Source organism: Moesziomyces antarcticus, assembly GCF_000747765.1.
Source record: "Moesziomyces antarcticus DNA, scaffold: scaffold_v10061, strain JCM 10317, whole genome shotgun sequence".
In the NCBI taxonomy this organism is placed as follows: Eukaryota; Fungi; Basidiomycota; class Ustilaginomycetes; order Ustilaginales; family Ustilaginaceae; genus Moesziomyces; species Moesziomyces antarcticus.
In genome coordinates, this window is record NW_014638949.1 from 2,196 (window position 1) to 16,657 (window position 14,462).

The following is a 14,462-nucleotide window of genomic DNA, read 5'->3' on the forward strand; positions in this document are numbered from 1 at the left end:
CCTGACACCAACCAAATCCCGCCACGCTCCCGCAGAATAATCAGTGCGGAAAGTGCGGAATCCACTGTCCCGCTTTGGCTCTCCCGCACCCGCACCCGCACCCGCACCCACCAAACGAGTCCGCAACTGAAATGAAAGCAGAGCGGAGCGTTGCCGCAACACAGCACCCGCTCAGCTCGGCTCGGCTCGGCTCGCTTCCACTTTCGTTGGGCCGAGACTTGGACCCCCTCGTGTTGGTGTCTTGCTTCCACCTCTCTCTTCCCCTTCGATACCCCGCTCGCACGCCATGGTGGTGCACGCTCCCTCAACGTCGAGGACATGACTCGCGCAATCGACGCTGCCGCCATGTCGGACTCGGCGCCATCGTCGTCGTCGGACGAGGCGGACATCCACACGCTCGCCAACATCGCCACCGCTCGATGGCAGCACCACCACGCCAACTCCACCACCAACCACCGCCGTTCGCCAGACCTAGCGACCCGCAACGACGACTTGAGCGCGGTGGATGCAGACGCACCTTCGACTTCGGCCGCGGCGGCTCGATCGTCTGCACCGAGTCGACACGACCGTCGCGCATCCAAGGCGTGCCAGGCGTGTCGCGCGCGCAAGACTCGATGCGATGCACAGCGACCAAAGTGCTCCTACTGCCGCAAGCACGACATCGACTGCCACTACGTCGCAGGCGACCTCCGCAAGCAACGGCCCTCCAAGCGGAGGCGCTCCTCGATCCAGCCCGACCATATCCGGGACGAGTCGGTCCCACCACCACCACCGCCGCCGTCGCTGCCAGCCCATCGCGCCTCCCCGCAAGAACGTGTGGAGCACTCGTACGCTCCATCCATGGGCGCTGCCTATGTTGCCTCTTCTCATCCAGCCTCGTCGACCCGCGACGCCCACTCGGTCGCTTCGTCGCACTCGAGCGCATGGCCTGCCCTCCCCACCGCCTCGGTGGTCACCTCGGTGCCCGACGCAGCCACCGCAGAAGACGTCCAGTTCCTGCCCAACGATCTCATCGAGGCTCTTTCCGGCAAAGTGGCGTGGTTCGACGAGCTCGAACGTCAGTCGGCCACATCCATCACCGACGCCACGCGCATCCACGACACCACCACCGCGCACAACATCTGGTCCACCGCTTCCGACGTGGCTGCCTTTGACCCCATGCTCGCCGACCTGCTTCACCAAGCTGCACCGTCGGGCAGTGCAGCACCCGCGGGCAAGGACCGCATCATCCAGCTCCACTACTTTCGCTCCTTCAGCGGCGCCACCGCGGTCACGCAGGGGCTCAAGAAAATCAGCGTCCGCATCCGCGTCCCCGCCGAGCTCGAGTCGATGCTCATCGAGGCGCAGAATCGAACCAACTTGTTCGACCCAGCCGCTTCCGGGCTCGATCCACAGACGCTCAACCTGCATTCCTTGCTCGGCACATCGCGCTTCATGCCCTCGCCCAATCCCGCCGCCGCGTCCACCAGCGCCGCCGCCCATCGCACCGCTTTCCCCGCAATGCACGAGGCCCATACGCCCTCGGCGCTCTCTTCCGCAGCGTATGCAGAGGACCTTCCCGAGGCGCCTCTGCGCGATCTACTCATTTCTCGCTTCTTCCTACGTCTCGCAGATCACTTTCCCTTTCTCAGCCGCTATACCCTCGAGGCGCAGCTCGCCCGTGGCAGCCAGGTGAATCCGGCGCTCATCAACGCCATGTGTGCCCTTGCCGCGCGATTCGTCGAGCCGTACGAAACCACGATGCTGTCACCCGCTGCCGCTGGAACAGGCGGTTCGGTCAATGCTTCCAACGACCCCGACGCCACCGCCGACTCGGTGTTCGGTTCGGCCAAACCGCACTCGCGCGGGCTGCGCTTTGCCGAGCGGGCCAAATCGTACATGATGTCGTCCATCACGCTCCCGTCGGTCACCACGGTGGCAACGCTGGTGCTGCTGGCGTGGCACGAGTTTGGCGTCAACTCGGACTCGGGCTTGTGGATGTTTGCCGGCATGGCCATCCGCATGTCCATCGACCTCGGCCTGCATCGTCGAGCCAAGAACAACTGGTTCACCGCCGCACCACGTGCAGACGCAAACGACCTCATCCAGCCCCAACCGCTCTTCTGGTGCGTCTTCATCCTCGACCGCACGCTCTCCATCGGCACAGGTCGGCCCACCAGCCTCAAGGACCAGGAAATCACACTCGACTATCCACGCACCGTCCTGCCCATCCACCCCGCGCGCAAACAGACCTCCAATGCTGCAAGCGAGTCTGCGGGCTCGAGTCGTAGCTCCTCGACTCGGCCGTCGGTGTTTGGCCACCTCACGCGGCTCATGCAAAAGGCAGGTGCGCTCGCCGAGATCGCCAACAACCTCGGCGAGGACGACGATCCACACCCGCTCGAAGAGCTGGACAAGCTCGAGGCGGACATGATTGGCGACTACGACGCGCTGCCCGCAGGCCTCATGCTGGGCGAAGATCAGCTGCGCACCTCGAGCGAGCCGCGCTGCTTGCTCTCGCTGCATCTGTGGTTCCACCTGCTGCTCATGCTCATGAACCGCCTGCCGCTCAGTCGGTTGCGAGCCAAGCCCGTGGCGTCCGACGAGAGCCGCGAGATCCTGCGCCATGCATCGCAGCAGATCCGCAACGCCGTGCTGTACGCCAACGCGGTGGATCCCATGATCCACCTCGGCTGTCCCTTTACCAACCAGGCATTTTGCCTCGCCGGCGGTTTCGAAGCCAGCATGGCGGCGACGCTGCAGAGGCACGAACAGCTTGCTTCGAGCACCGCCGCAGGCAGACGGAGCGGTAACAGCAGTGGTAGGGCTAGTCCTGCGCCTCGATCGCTCGCCACGCTGCGCGCGCGGTTGCGCGACGATGGAGGCAAGGGTGCCAGGTCGTTGTTCGTCCAGTCGCACCTCGAGGCGTACCAGCGCTGCGTCGATGCGCTCGACAAGCTCACCGAGACGTGGCTCGGCGTCACATGGATCGCCAATGCACTCAAGGCGCGCAAGACCGACGAGACACCCGACGCCGCGCTCAACGGCAGCGCCAGTGCGGGCGGATCAGCTGCCGGAGAGACGATGCTCTCGCTCTCGGAACTCAAAGTGCTACTGCGCCTGGCCGCTTCCACCGTCTCTTCGACCGAGCAGCCCATGTCGATCCTCGAGGACTCGTCCAACGGCGCTTCGGGTTCGACCTCGGGCTCGTCCAACTCGGCGCCCAGCTGGACCTCGCCGCCTACGCAGCCGGGCAAAACGACCGCAGCCGCCGCAGCCCCGACGCACGCCGACCATCATCTGCGCCCACCACCCTCGCGTCCGTCTAGCATAACCCCGTGGGCTTCCCACGCAGCGTCCTTCGAGCATAGCGTCGGCGCGACCTCGATGCCGCAGCACGGTGCGCTGGTCGAGATCAGCGACATTAGCCATCCCGACGACCTCTCGCACTTTCTCCCCTTTCTCTCGCGTCCGCTTCCCTAATCCACCCGCACAACTCTGACCGGCACATGCAATGGGACTTTACATCGATACGATTGCACAAAACTAGGATGGCGGGATCAGTGGCCTTTGGCGTAGCCCAGGAGGAGTTCGGCAAACTCTCCGATGCGCGGGAGCACGAGCGTGCCGTCGCGCGTGAGCGATTGGGCGTGTTGGTGGATCTTGGCAGCGATGTTGGTGGGATGGAATCCAAACATCTCGAACAGCTGTTGCTGTGGGCCACTGTGGCCGAAGGTATGCATGGAAAGCGAAGCAGCCGTGTACCTTGGCCAAGGCAGTGAAGCCCATGCTTCCACGGCGACCGAGAGCTGCGTAGGCGGGATCACCGAGTGGCGGTACTCGGCAGGCTGTGCGTCGAACAGCGTCATACACGGCATGGACACTACCTTGACCGTGTACGACTGCTGAAGCTCGCCCGATGCAAGGATGTTGGCCGCTTCGATCGCCACCGAAACTTCGCTTCCCGTGGCCACGAGGGTGAGCGGCGTTGCATCTGCACCCGCCTCGGCCGTGTGCACAATGTAACCTCCACGACGCACCGCCTCTCGGTCCGAGCCGGGGAGCAGAGGCAGCGCGTGCCTGCTGAGCGACAAGATCGACGGCGTCTTGTTGGCTTTCAGCGCCAAGGTCCAGGCGCCCATGACCTCCTCCGCATCAGCGGGGCGCATAAACTGCACATTCGGCACTGCCCTAAAGAACGACGCGAGTCCGACCGGCTGGTGCGTAGGACCGTCCTCTCCGATTCCAATCGAGTCGTGCGTGGCAATACCGATCAACCTCAGCTTCTGCAGCGCCGACATGCGGATGGCGGGTGCGGCGTAGAGGAAGAACATGAAGAACGTCGAGATGACGGGCACAAAGCCATGGCTCGAGTAGCCTGCCAGTCCGTTGGCGATCGCCGCCATGGCATGTTCGCGAATGCCGTATCGAATCTGACGCCCTGCGAAGCTGCCTCCGAGCTGCGGCTTGTTCGGGCTCTGGAACTCGACCATGTCCTTCCAGCTGACGAAGGTCGAATCGAGCAGATCGGCGCTGCCCACCATGAACTGCGGGAAGCGAGGTGCCAAGGCCTGCACTACAATGCCCGAAGCCTTGCGCGTAGGCATGGCGCCACTCGGCAACTCGCTCTTGGCCGGCAGCATCTGCGTCCACTCCTTGGGCAGCCCACCCACGAGCTCGTCGCAATCGCCGTGGGTGTTGCGCTGTTGGAATTGGCGCGCCAGCTCAGGGAAGGCCTTGGTGTACTCTGCAAACGTAGCATTCCACCTCGCCTGCAGCTGGTCGCCCTTGGTCTTGGCGCTGGCAAACGTGTCGTACGCCTGCTTGGAGAGGTGGAACTTTTGCTCCTCGGCGTAGCCAAACGTGCGCTTGACGTGCTTGACATCCTCGTCGCCCAGTGCAGCTCCATGAACAGGGTTGGTGTCCTGCTTCTTGGATCCGTATCCGATGATCGTCGTGATCTGCACACACGTCGGCTTGCCGTTGCGCAGGTTTTTGGCCTGCTCGAGCGCATTGACGATGGCCACGACGTCGGTGGATCCGTTTTCGACCTGGAGGACGTTCCAGCCCATACTCTTGAGTTTGGCAGGGTGGTCTTCGGAGGCATAGCTGTCGATGTTGCCGTCGACGGTGATCTTGTTGCAGTCGTACACAAGCACCAAATTGTCGAGACCGAGGTGACCTGCGAGCGAAAGCGCCTCTACACCCACGCCCTCTGCGATGCATCCATCCCCAGTAAAGCACCACACCGTGTTGGCCACGATCTCCAAGCCCGGCTTGTTGTAGTGGGCGGCCATGTGCTTGGACCCCATGGCGAGACCGACGGCATTGGCGATGCCCTGGCCAAGAGGGCCCGTGGTGACCTCGATTCCGTTCTCGGGGTCGATCTCGGGATGTCCCGCTGCGAGGCTGGTCTCGAAATCGGTCGAGTGGTATCGCTTGAGCATATCCATGGTCCATGCCTTGTATCCGGTGAGATGGAGGTAGATGTACTGGAGCAGACACGCATGACCCGCCGAGAGCACGAAACGGTCTCGATCGGCCCAGGTTCCATCGGCCGGGTTGAAGCGCATCACGCTACCCCAGAGCGCCATGCCGATCGAAGCTGCTCCCATGGCAGTGCCCGGGTGGCCGCCGTTGAACTGCTGGACGAGGTCGGCGGCAAGACATCGGATCTCGCGCAGCACCGCCTCGTTCTGCTCGACCGTGTTGGCGGCAATGCCCGCGGCGGCGAGCTGCTTGGTGGGCACCGGCGCGGAGGCTGGCTCGGTGGAGCCGGAAAGAGTTGCTGCAGGCGCCATTGTTACGAAGACTAGGGTGGTGGAAGTGTTCGCCTGGGTCTTTGATCTGCAGAGTGGCGCTGATCGAGCTCAGCACCGCCTTTTATCGTGTTGCGACTTGATGCGGGGAACGCTGCACTTCTCGAAAGTACGGGGAGCGTGCGATCGAGTGTCGGTGGGAGAGGTGGAGTGCAAGCCTTGCTTGATGGGACGGAGCGGAGTGTGGGGGTGGTCAGGATTATAAAGCGCCGAGCCTCTCCCACCCCAAGGGAGCGGGAGCTGCCGCACGCAGGCTCATGTTGCGGTCCGAGGAGGCGGCGTCCAAGCTTGGAGCGGATGCGAAAGGGTGGCGGCGGGGCGTGGAGTGGGCAAGCCGGCTGCGGCCTCGGACGATTGTGGGAGAGGAGTGTGCAGCGTGGTCCTGGGCGCGGATCGTTTGCAAAGCCGGTCTTCCGCACTCTGCTCGGCAGCGGCGAAAGCAGCGGGGAAAGCAACAGCAACAGCAGCAGCAGCAGTGGACTCACTCGCCAAAACATGATCCCCGACCTCAAAATCTCCGCCCAGCCGCCACCCACTTTCAGGGTCCTATCGGAAAATGACCCCTTCACCATCACTACTTTCATCCCGAGCTTTCCGCCCGGCCTACTTCGGGCATCCCTCATCAATTGCTACTCTGCAACAAGGCGTACCGACGACACGAGACCGAGCTGCATTCACCAAATTGCGACGTTGGATGTTGCTGTCCTTCACGCCAAGAGGATGCGTCACCGACATGTGGGAGGCGAGCATTGCAGCGAGGGGGAAGAAATGTGGGGGGAAAGCGGAGGCGGGTTGGACGACCTTCCCCCACACTCATCCTCGCGGGGTGGCGGAAGATGGATGTCGCCGTCTCTGTCCCACCTCCTTCCTCGCCTTTGGACCCCGCCAGCCGGCTATCCGACGGCAAATATGGCCGACGCCCGACGACGGAAAATGAATTCTTTGGCTCGGCGCCATCGGTACAAAGTATTTTCCGACGCTGCGGTTTTCCGAAGCATGGACCACACATTGCCACATTGCCGCATTGCCACCGAGACGGCGAATCCTCCGCACCGGCGAACATTGATCCCTTGCTTGGTGGTTCAGCTTGGCGACACTGCTTATCGCTCGACCGGCGTGGGTGAGCAATCTTCAGCCGCCGCCTACGAGAGAAGCCATAATATCCACGCTGCATCTTCACCCTCCCTTCACACCATCTTCAAGATTCCCTCGCTCCTCTACACGCAAGCTTTGACATCGGATCCTTCCAGCGACACTCAACATGGTCCCTATGCCTACAGCGACTACAGTCCCAGCGGTGGACGGATTGGTCTCCGTGCAGGAGGCGGTCATGGCCGCGGCGCAGGGCGAGCGCAGCGCAGTCGAAGGCGATGGCCTCTTTACGCTCAAGAACACCACGAGCATCGGTAAGTCCTCACCTCCCTCGTCTGGATAGCTCCATCAGGCACAACATGCTGACCGTCCCCTTTCTGAATCTGCAGTGACGGGAGGAGCTCGTGGTATCGGGCTGACGCTGGCAGCTGCGTTGCTCGAGGCCGGCTCACACGTTGTATGCATGGACCTTCTCGACGAGCCCACCACGGCTGCCGACTGGCTCACGTTCAAGGCGCGCGCCAAAGAGCTCAAGCTCAGCGCATCCTACGTGCAGGCCGACATCACCAACGCGCCCGCCGTCAACGAGATCATCACCGAGATCGCCCAGCTCGCCGCCGATGCCGCCCGACCCTTCACCACGGTCGTCCACGCCGCCGGAGTCCAGAAGCAGGGCCCCGTGCTTGACTTTGACCCAGCCCACTTTGACTGGGTCCTTCGCGTCAATGTCACAGGCACTTTCATCGTCACGCAGGCCGCAGCTCGCGCGATGAAGCACCACGCCACGGGCGGAAGCATCATCCTGATCGCCTCCATGTCCGGCTACGTCTCCAACCGCGGCCTCTTCGGCACGGCGTACAACTCGTCCAAGGCAGCCGTGCATCAGCTGTGCCGATGCGCCGCCGTCGAGCTGGCCGAACACAAGATCCGCGTCAACACCATCAGCCCCGGCTACGTCAACACACAGATGGTCGAACAGCTGCTCGCCAAGGAGCCGCATCTGCTCGAGCAGTGGACCAACGACAACCCCATGCACCGCATCGGCGAGCCAAGCGAGTTCAAGGGCGCCGCTGTCTTCCTCGCCAGCGAAGCGAGCAGCTTCATGACGGGAAGCGACATGCGTATCGATGGCGGCGTAAGTCCACCCCCCTTCTCTCCCTCTCACACTGGCCGAGCAGAATACTGACTCCTTTGCTCTTTCAATTACAGCACTGCGCTTGGTAGACATCTCGGCTGCATCCCAACTTTCTCGCCTCGAAAGGGTCTCCCCCTCACACAATGGTCACCATGTTTCATCTGCAATTGTCATCGACTCGTATTCATTCCGCATCTGCGCTTGGACACGCGGCGGTGGTGAGGCTGCGTGCGAATTCGAGCTGGGCGATGCGGTGGGGCTGTTCGACGACGGCGAGTGCCATACCGGTCTGCATGTGCACCAGCACATGGCAGTGCATTGCCCACACACCCGGATTGTCCAACGTCCACCTGAGCACCGCAAACCCGCGCCGCGGCACCGACACCGTGTCGCGATACACCGCCTCGGCCTCGTTGAACCACTGCGCATCATCGTTGGGTGCGTGAGGCTGGTAGGCGCCCACGCCCACGCTCGACTCGGATAGCCCAACCACGTGGAAACGGTGGCCGTGCAGGTGGAACGGATGCGCCGCCTCGTCCGCATTGTTGATCACCAGCTCGAGCGTCACTGGCTCCGACGTGCCTGGCACCAGCACCGTCTGACGCCTGGGATCAAACACACCAGCACCATCGGTGGCGTTGGACTGCAGCGCAAACGAGTGCAGGAGGGGTGTATGAGGCGCCTTCCACTGCGTTCGATTGATCCAAGATACGGGAACAAGACCGTTGCGATCGAGTTTGGGCATGGTTACGGTGACAGCCGCGCGCACATCGCCGTTCTCGACATCGACTCTGGGTGTCAAGGGAGCATCAGCACGATCACCCACGCGGAGCGCGCGCAGGAGCGAGGCAGGCTCGTCGTGGCACGGCAACTCTCCGCCTCGCAGCGGCCATGGCTGCGTCTGCGGCAGGCTTCGACCAGATTCAAGCTGGATGCCGCGTCGCCGCTGTCCATCGCGAAGATCGAGTTCGGACGATGACCACACTGCATGTGCCGCGGCATCTGGAGCCTCGTCAACGTATCGCACGATCGCCTTGGCTTCGTTGGCGAGATACGGATTGGGCATGTTGAAGCATTCGTGATGCATCTCGGTGCGCAGCCAGAACGGACCGCCCAACTCACCCGTCTGGTCAGCACGCACGAGCACCGAGTACCTCTGTCCCGGGGCGACCGACAGCCGCGTGGTGTTGTAAGGCACAATGAGCGAGCCATCCGCCTCGATTACCGTGAGAGCATGGCGGTCGATGGAGAATGTCTGATGGCCGACTGATCCGACATTGACGATGCGCACACGGTGCGTCTTGTTCCGTTGCAGCGCGATCGCTGGATAGTCGGGCCTGGTGGTGCACTCCTGCTTGCTCGAGTCGAGAAGCTTCGCACAGTCGAACCGGCCCTGACCATTGATGAGGATGTTGTCCGGCGTGGGCTCAAACCCGAGCGAGTGCCGCGAGACGAACCACGAGATCTGGTCGATGCCCGGCGCAAAGTAGTGGTCACCCAGCGTGACGACCTGCTCATGGTCCCAGCCAAGAGGTGCTGCACCAGTTGCAGCAGCATGGGCAGCAAGACGTTGATGCTCGCTCTGTCGCGGATCTAGCACGGTGAATGTGCCCCAGAGGCCATCTGCGCGCGACATGCCGGCATGAGAGTGCCACCAATGCGTCCCCACATCTTCGGGCAGGACGCGGAGGCGGTAGGTGTGGGATTCACCAGGCAGCGTAGCACACGAGGTGAATCCAGGAGCGCCGTCCTGTTCTGGGCTGCCTCGCATGGACAGACCATGCCAGTGGATGGCAATGCGCTCGTCGCTGCCTGGCGGGTAGTGTCCATCCACCTTGGTCGAGAAGCGAGAGCGCGCACGCTGGTCCCACTCTGCAAACGACGACGAGTCGTTGTGAGCGAGTTGGTTCCGGACGTGCACGACTAGAGTATCGCCGACGTTGGCTTGGATGTGAGGGCCCGGAAACCGGCCGTTGACGAGGATCATGGGCCGAGTGACGCCGTCGGGGGCAATGTCGGCGCGGCTGATGTTCCACTCGTAGTAGCGCGTGCGAGGTGCGTCTCGACCATCATTGTCGCCGATCGCTGATGCATCGTGGGTGTATCGCCACCAGGGGAGTGTCGGTGCATCTGGATGGCTGCTACGCAACAATGCAGACCATTGCAAGGAGCCCCAGGCGAGGAGAACCAAGGCTAGCGTCGCAAAGCCGATCAGGCGGACGCGCTTGATTGGATTGTTGGACGTCATGTCTGCGCGCAAGCTTGCATCATGATGGTAAGGAGCTCACAGATGGCGGAGTAGCTCTCGCCACCGGCACATGGTGTTTGTCATCCGTGCGACACCTCCTTCGCTCTTGGTAGGAAGAGATGGGCCGGAGAAATCGCCGAGGGTGGCAAGGTGCAGCACGTTCCGGCACCGGGCCTCGCGACGCAGCCTCTGTCGCTGTTGTCACTCTTGCCAGTCGTCCAAGCGAAAGCCGAGAGCGTGCAGAAGAGAGACAGAGCTCTCGTCGCGGCGGCTGTCGAGATGGATTTGGTAGGCGAGCTGTAGCCGACCCACACGTTCCTTCCAAAAGACGCCTAGTTCATATGCAAGCTGCACCTCGCTTGGCGCCCACCACGCCAGGACCGCTCGCTGGACCCTGAATCGTTGCAACTTGACAACCAGACTCCGCCGGCCCCACTTGCCGCTGCTGTGGTGTCGACTGGGCCCGCATGGGCAGCTCGACAACGTGCTACCCTCTTGGACCTCCGTGCAGGTGTCCGTCCTCGCCTGTTCTCGGCTCTCAACTTCATACCGGTACTGGTACCGGCACCGCGACGTCCGCGTCCACGTTCCGCCGGCAATCTCGCTCCGTCTGGCTCGCACTCGCCCTGGCCGCCTGCCTGGACCCTAATGTAGACCCCGTCGATCTGCGATTTCCGCTTGTTCAAGCGACCATACTCTTCAGCCAAGCGAGCAGTCCCTTATAAGCAGCACTTTGCCCATCAATATGTTCCGCCCACTCGGTGCGACCAACGCGTGCAATCCGCAACAACACCAACCAGCATGGTTTGGCTCAACAAAGCCTCGTGGATCGCGCTCCTGGCCTTTGTCGCCGCCGAGCTGCCCACCCGAGCAGCAGCTGCGGCAAAGGACATCACCCAGATCGAGCACATTGTCCTGTTCATGCAGGAGAACAGGGCGTTTGACCACTACTTTGGAACCGCCGCCGGCGTGCGAGGCTTCGGCGATCCCAACGTGGTCATCAGCAAAGACACCAGCAAGGCGTCGTTCTACAATCCGGTGTCGGTGGCCACCACGGAGAAGGGCTCACCTGCGCCTCCTGCTGGCGTGGACCACCTGCTTCCTTGGTACATCAACCACCAGGGCGGCGACTCGAATGATCGATGGCAGTGCTCCGTCGCCGGCTCCAACGGATGGGAGCAGAACCACGCGGCGTACGACAATGGCAACGTCAACAAGTGGGCGACCAAGAACACGCCCTACTCGCTCGCCTACTACAAGCGGGAGGACATTCCGCTGCACTTTGCCGTTGCCGAGGGCTGGACCATGGGGGACAACTACCACGAGTCGGTCATCACCTCGACGAGTCCGAACCGCATCTCGTGGCTTGCGGGGACCATGGGCATCGACCAGGCGCACGATGGACTCGGTGGACCGGCCATCGACAACTCCGAGACGCCCGGGTGCGAGACGGCCGACGACGGCTCGACCTACTCGTGCTATCCGTACAAGTGGAAGACGCTGCCCGAGTACCTCGAGCAGGTCGGCATCTCGTGGCAGCTGTACCAGGACACGGACAACTTTGACGACAATCCGCTCGCGTGGTTCCACCAGTTCCAGCAGGCGCCCAACAACTCGGCGCTCGCTCAGAAGGGTATGGCGTTCAAGGGGCTCGAGCGCTTCTACTCGGATGCGGAGCAGGGCAAGCTGCCGCAGGTGAGCTTCATCATTGGTCCGACCGAGCTGAGCGAGCATCCTCCTTATGGCCCGCTCGACGGTGCCTGGCTGCAGAAGAAGGTCATCGATGCCGTCACCAAGGGCAAAAAGTACGACTCGACTGCGCTCATCATTTCGTACGACGAGACGGGCGGCTGGGCGGACCATGTGATGGCCGAGTTTCCTTCCATCTCGGAGGCGCCCAACGAGTGGATCGTCGACCCTTACAACAAGACGCTGGGTCAGCAGCCCGTGGGCCCCGGCTTCCGCGTGCCCTTCTACGTGGTCTCGCCGTTCACACGAAGCGGCGGCGTCTTCTCGGAGCCAGCAGCGCACGAGTCGCAGATCCTCTTCGTTGAGCAGTGGGCCAAGGCGATCGGCAAGCCGTTTGTGCAGGAAAGCATGACGGCCTGGCGTCGTCAGAGCCTCTCGGACCTCACAGCGATGTTCGACTTTTCGCGCGCGGACACTTCGGTGCCCGAGCTGCCCGAGGTGCGCCAGGCGACGCAGGACCGCAACGGCCAGTACAACGGCGCCTCGACGTGCAAGGCAACGTACGGCGGTGGCCAGCCCGACGTGCCGTACACGCAGAAGGACGACGATGCCTGGGTGCTCGAGCACGGCTTCAAGCGCGTCCGCGGCACCCCTTCCGAGGGCCACTTCTATGTGTTTGAGAAGACCAACCATGCACTCGCCTTTGATGCCAAATCCGGCTCGCTTTCGGTCTCCAACGCCACAGCTGACCACGCCGATGCTACACAGCGCTTTATCGTCCACGCCGTTGGTACAAGAACCAAGAACAATGCTTTCTACCTCAGCCCCGCCGCCCAGCCGAGCCAGTATGTCGACGCCAACGGCAGGCTCACCACCGACCGATCCAAGGCGACGCAGTTTGCGTTCGAGGACGCCCGGAACGGCAAAGGCTACAACGTCAGCGCCAAAGGAGCCAAGCTGCCGGGCGGGTTCAACGGCTCGGGCGTCAGCATCTATTCCGTCACGTATTGAGCGTCGTCGCTCCCTGTAGCTCCCGCTCGTCCATCTATATTTTCATGCTGGAAGAACCCTTCTTTTGGCTGCGCGCAAGAAGAGCTTGAGCAAAGCCCGAGACCGCCGACTTCCGATATCCGTACGATGAGCTGCAGTCGCATGGCAACCGTGCTTGGCAACCGCGGCGGTTCTTGTGCAACAGCCGAGATTGCGTTCCCCCCACGTGTAGAGCCACGCCGAAGTTGTGCCGAGACGATCAAGGCTCGCCGGCTCACCTAGCCGGACCATTTCATCCAAGCCGACTCGAGCCTTGCCATGAATTCGCTCACCAACATCTCGTGCACCATGGATCTTTCTTCCCTTTCGGGCTCTGCCCCTGCTGACCGCACCGTCATTGTCGGTGCGGGCATCGTCGGGTCGTGCCTGGCGCACATCCTCGCCACTCACCCTGGCAAAGATCGCATCATCCTGATCGATCGGGACGTCGAGGGGCTGCCCGGATCGACCGGCCATGCGCCCGGCTACGTTGGGCAGTACAACCAGATCCCTGCGCTCACCGAGCTCGCCGTACGGACCGTTCGCAAGTACCTCGACATCCCTGGCGGATTCAGCACTGTCGGAGGGCTCGAGATCGCTCAGTCGGACCAGGGCGCTCAGTCGTTGGAGCGACGATGCAGCGCAGCCAAAAGGGCCGGACTGAGCGCCGAGATGATCAGCACGCACACGGCGGTCGAGAAAGCACCGTTCTTCGTTCGCAAGCCAGAGGGTGGTGAGGGAAGGGGAGCGCTGTGGTTTCACAACGACGGCACTGCGAATGCGCAGCACATTGCACGGCACGAGCAGCAGCAGGCTCGCTCCAAAGGCGCCCTCCTGCTCAACGCCGACATATGCGCAATCGAAGCGAACAACACTCTGCACACACTGGTGTTGAAGGACGGCAGCAGGATCGAAGCTGGCAAGGTGGTGGTGTGTGCGGGCATCTGGACGCGCAACTTGCTCGGCTCACTGCCTGTGGTGCCAGTAGCGCACCCGTATGCCTACACCGCTTCACGCGGGCCTCGGTCGCTCAAGACGCCCTTCGTGCGGTATCCAGAGGCCCACGTATATGTGCGCGACCACGGCACACAGGACGGTATCGGTTCGTACGCACACGATCCCATCGCCGTCGCCAACGCGAGCCTCACCTCGTCGGCCTACGGCGCCTGGCACACCGCGTTTGAACCCGTGCTCCAAGACGCCCTCTCGCTCCTGCCCGACCAAACAGCCCGCCAGTTCGAGGTGAGCCCCAAGAGCGCAGGTGCCGAGCGCGTCTTCAACGGCATCTTTAGCGTGACGCCCGACGGCATGCCGCTTGTAGGCCAAGTGGGCCAAGGCCTGTTCGTAGCGTCGGCCGTGTGGGTGACACATGCCGCTGCATCGGCTCAGCTCGTAGCTGATATCCTCACCGGGCAGCTGAAGCAAGAGGACCAGTGGTTGGCGAAAGAACTCGATCCGCTCCGATTCACCG

At 62.6% G+C, this 14,462-nt stretch overlaps 7 protein-coding genes across 7 annotated transcripts; 5 read left to right on the forward strand and 2 right to left on the reverse strand.

The window, feature by feature from the left end:
• Positions 1 to 318: 318 nt before the first annotated feature.
• Positions 319 to 3,462, forward strand: PAN0_061c6523 (pathway-specific nitrogen regulator; the record flags this gene model as incomplete). The annotated part of the gene is made up of 1 exon (XM_014798028.1): positions 319 to 3,462. One exon carries the CDS (start codon positions 319 to 321, stop codon positions 3,460 to 3,462), a length of 3,144 nt encoding a protein of 1,047 aa, XP_014653514.1.
• Positions 3,463 to 3,539: 77 nt separating this feature from the next.
• Positions 3,540 to 5,780, reverse strand: PAN0_061d6524 (transketolase; the record flags this gene model as incomplete). The annotated part of the gene is made up of 1 exon (XM_014798029.1): positions 3,540 to 5,780. The coding sequence occupies one exon, from the start codon at positions 5,778 to 5,780 to the stop codon at positions 3,540 to 3,542; it is 2,241 nt and encodes a 746-aa protein (XP_014653515.1).
• A 1,014-nt stretch (positions 5,781 to 6,794) lies between these two features.
• On the forward strand, positions 6,795 to 8,114 carry PAN0_061c6525 (NAD-P-binding protein; the record flags this gene model as incomplete). Its single annotated transcript, XM_014798030.1, has 4 exons — positions 6,795 to 6,918; positions 7,049 to 7,204; positions 7,280 to 8,025; positions 8,100 to 8,114. 4 exons carry the CDS (start codon positions 6,795 to 6,797, stop codon positions 8,112 to 8,114), a joined length of 1,041 nt encoding a protein of 346 aa, XP_014653516.1.
• A 95-nt stretch (positions 8,115 to 8,209) lies between these two features.
• Positions 8,210 to 10,273, reverse strand: PAN0_061d6526 (uncharacterized protein; the record flags this gene model as incomplete). The annotated part of the gene is made up of 1 exon (XM_014798031.1): positions 8,210 to 10,273. One exon carries the CDS (start codon positions 10,271 to 10,273, stop codon positions 8,210 to 8,212), a length of 2,064 nt encoding a protein of 687 aa, XP_014653517.1.
• Positions 10,274 to 10,343: 70 nt separating this feature from the next.
• Positions 10,344 to 10,927, forward strand: PAN0_061c6527 (uncharacterized protein; the record flags this gene model as incomplete). The annotated part of the gene is made up of 3 exons (XM_014798032.1): positions 10,344 to 10,359; positions 10,488 to 10,561; positions 10,652 to 10,927. 3 exons carry the CDS (start codon positions 10,344 to 10,346, stop codon positions 10,925 to 10,927), a joined length of 366 nt encoding a protein of 121 aa, XP_014653518.1.
• A 147-nt stretch (positions 10,928 to 11,074) lies between these two features.
• PAN0_061c6528 (putative phospholipase C) lies at positions 11,075 to 12,973 on the forward strand (the record flags this gene model as incomplete). Its single annotated transcript, XM_014798033.1, has 1 exon — positions 11,075 to 12,973. One exon carries the CDS (start codon positions 11,075 to 11,077, stop codon positions 12,971 to 12,973), a length of 1,899 nt encoding a protein of 632 aa, XP_014653519.1.
• A 327-nt stretch (positions 12,974 to 13,300) lies between these two features.
• PAN0_061c6529 (N,N-dimethylglycine oxidase) lies at positions 13,301 to 14,462 on the forward strand (the record flags this gene model as incomplete). The annotated part of the gene is made up of 1 exon (XM_014798034.1): positions 13,301 to 14,462. A coding segment is annotated over one exon (1,162 nt), but the record flags the coding sequence as incomplete, so codon positions are not given.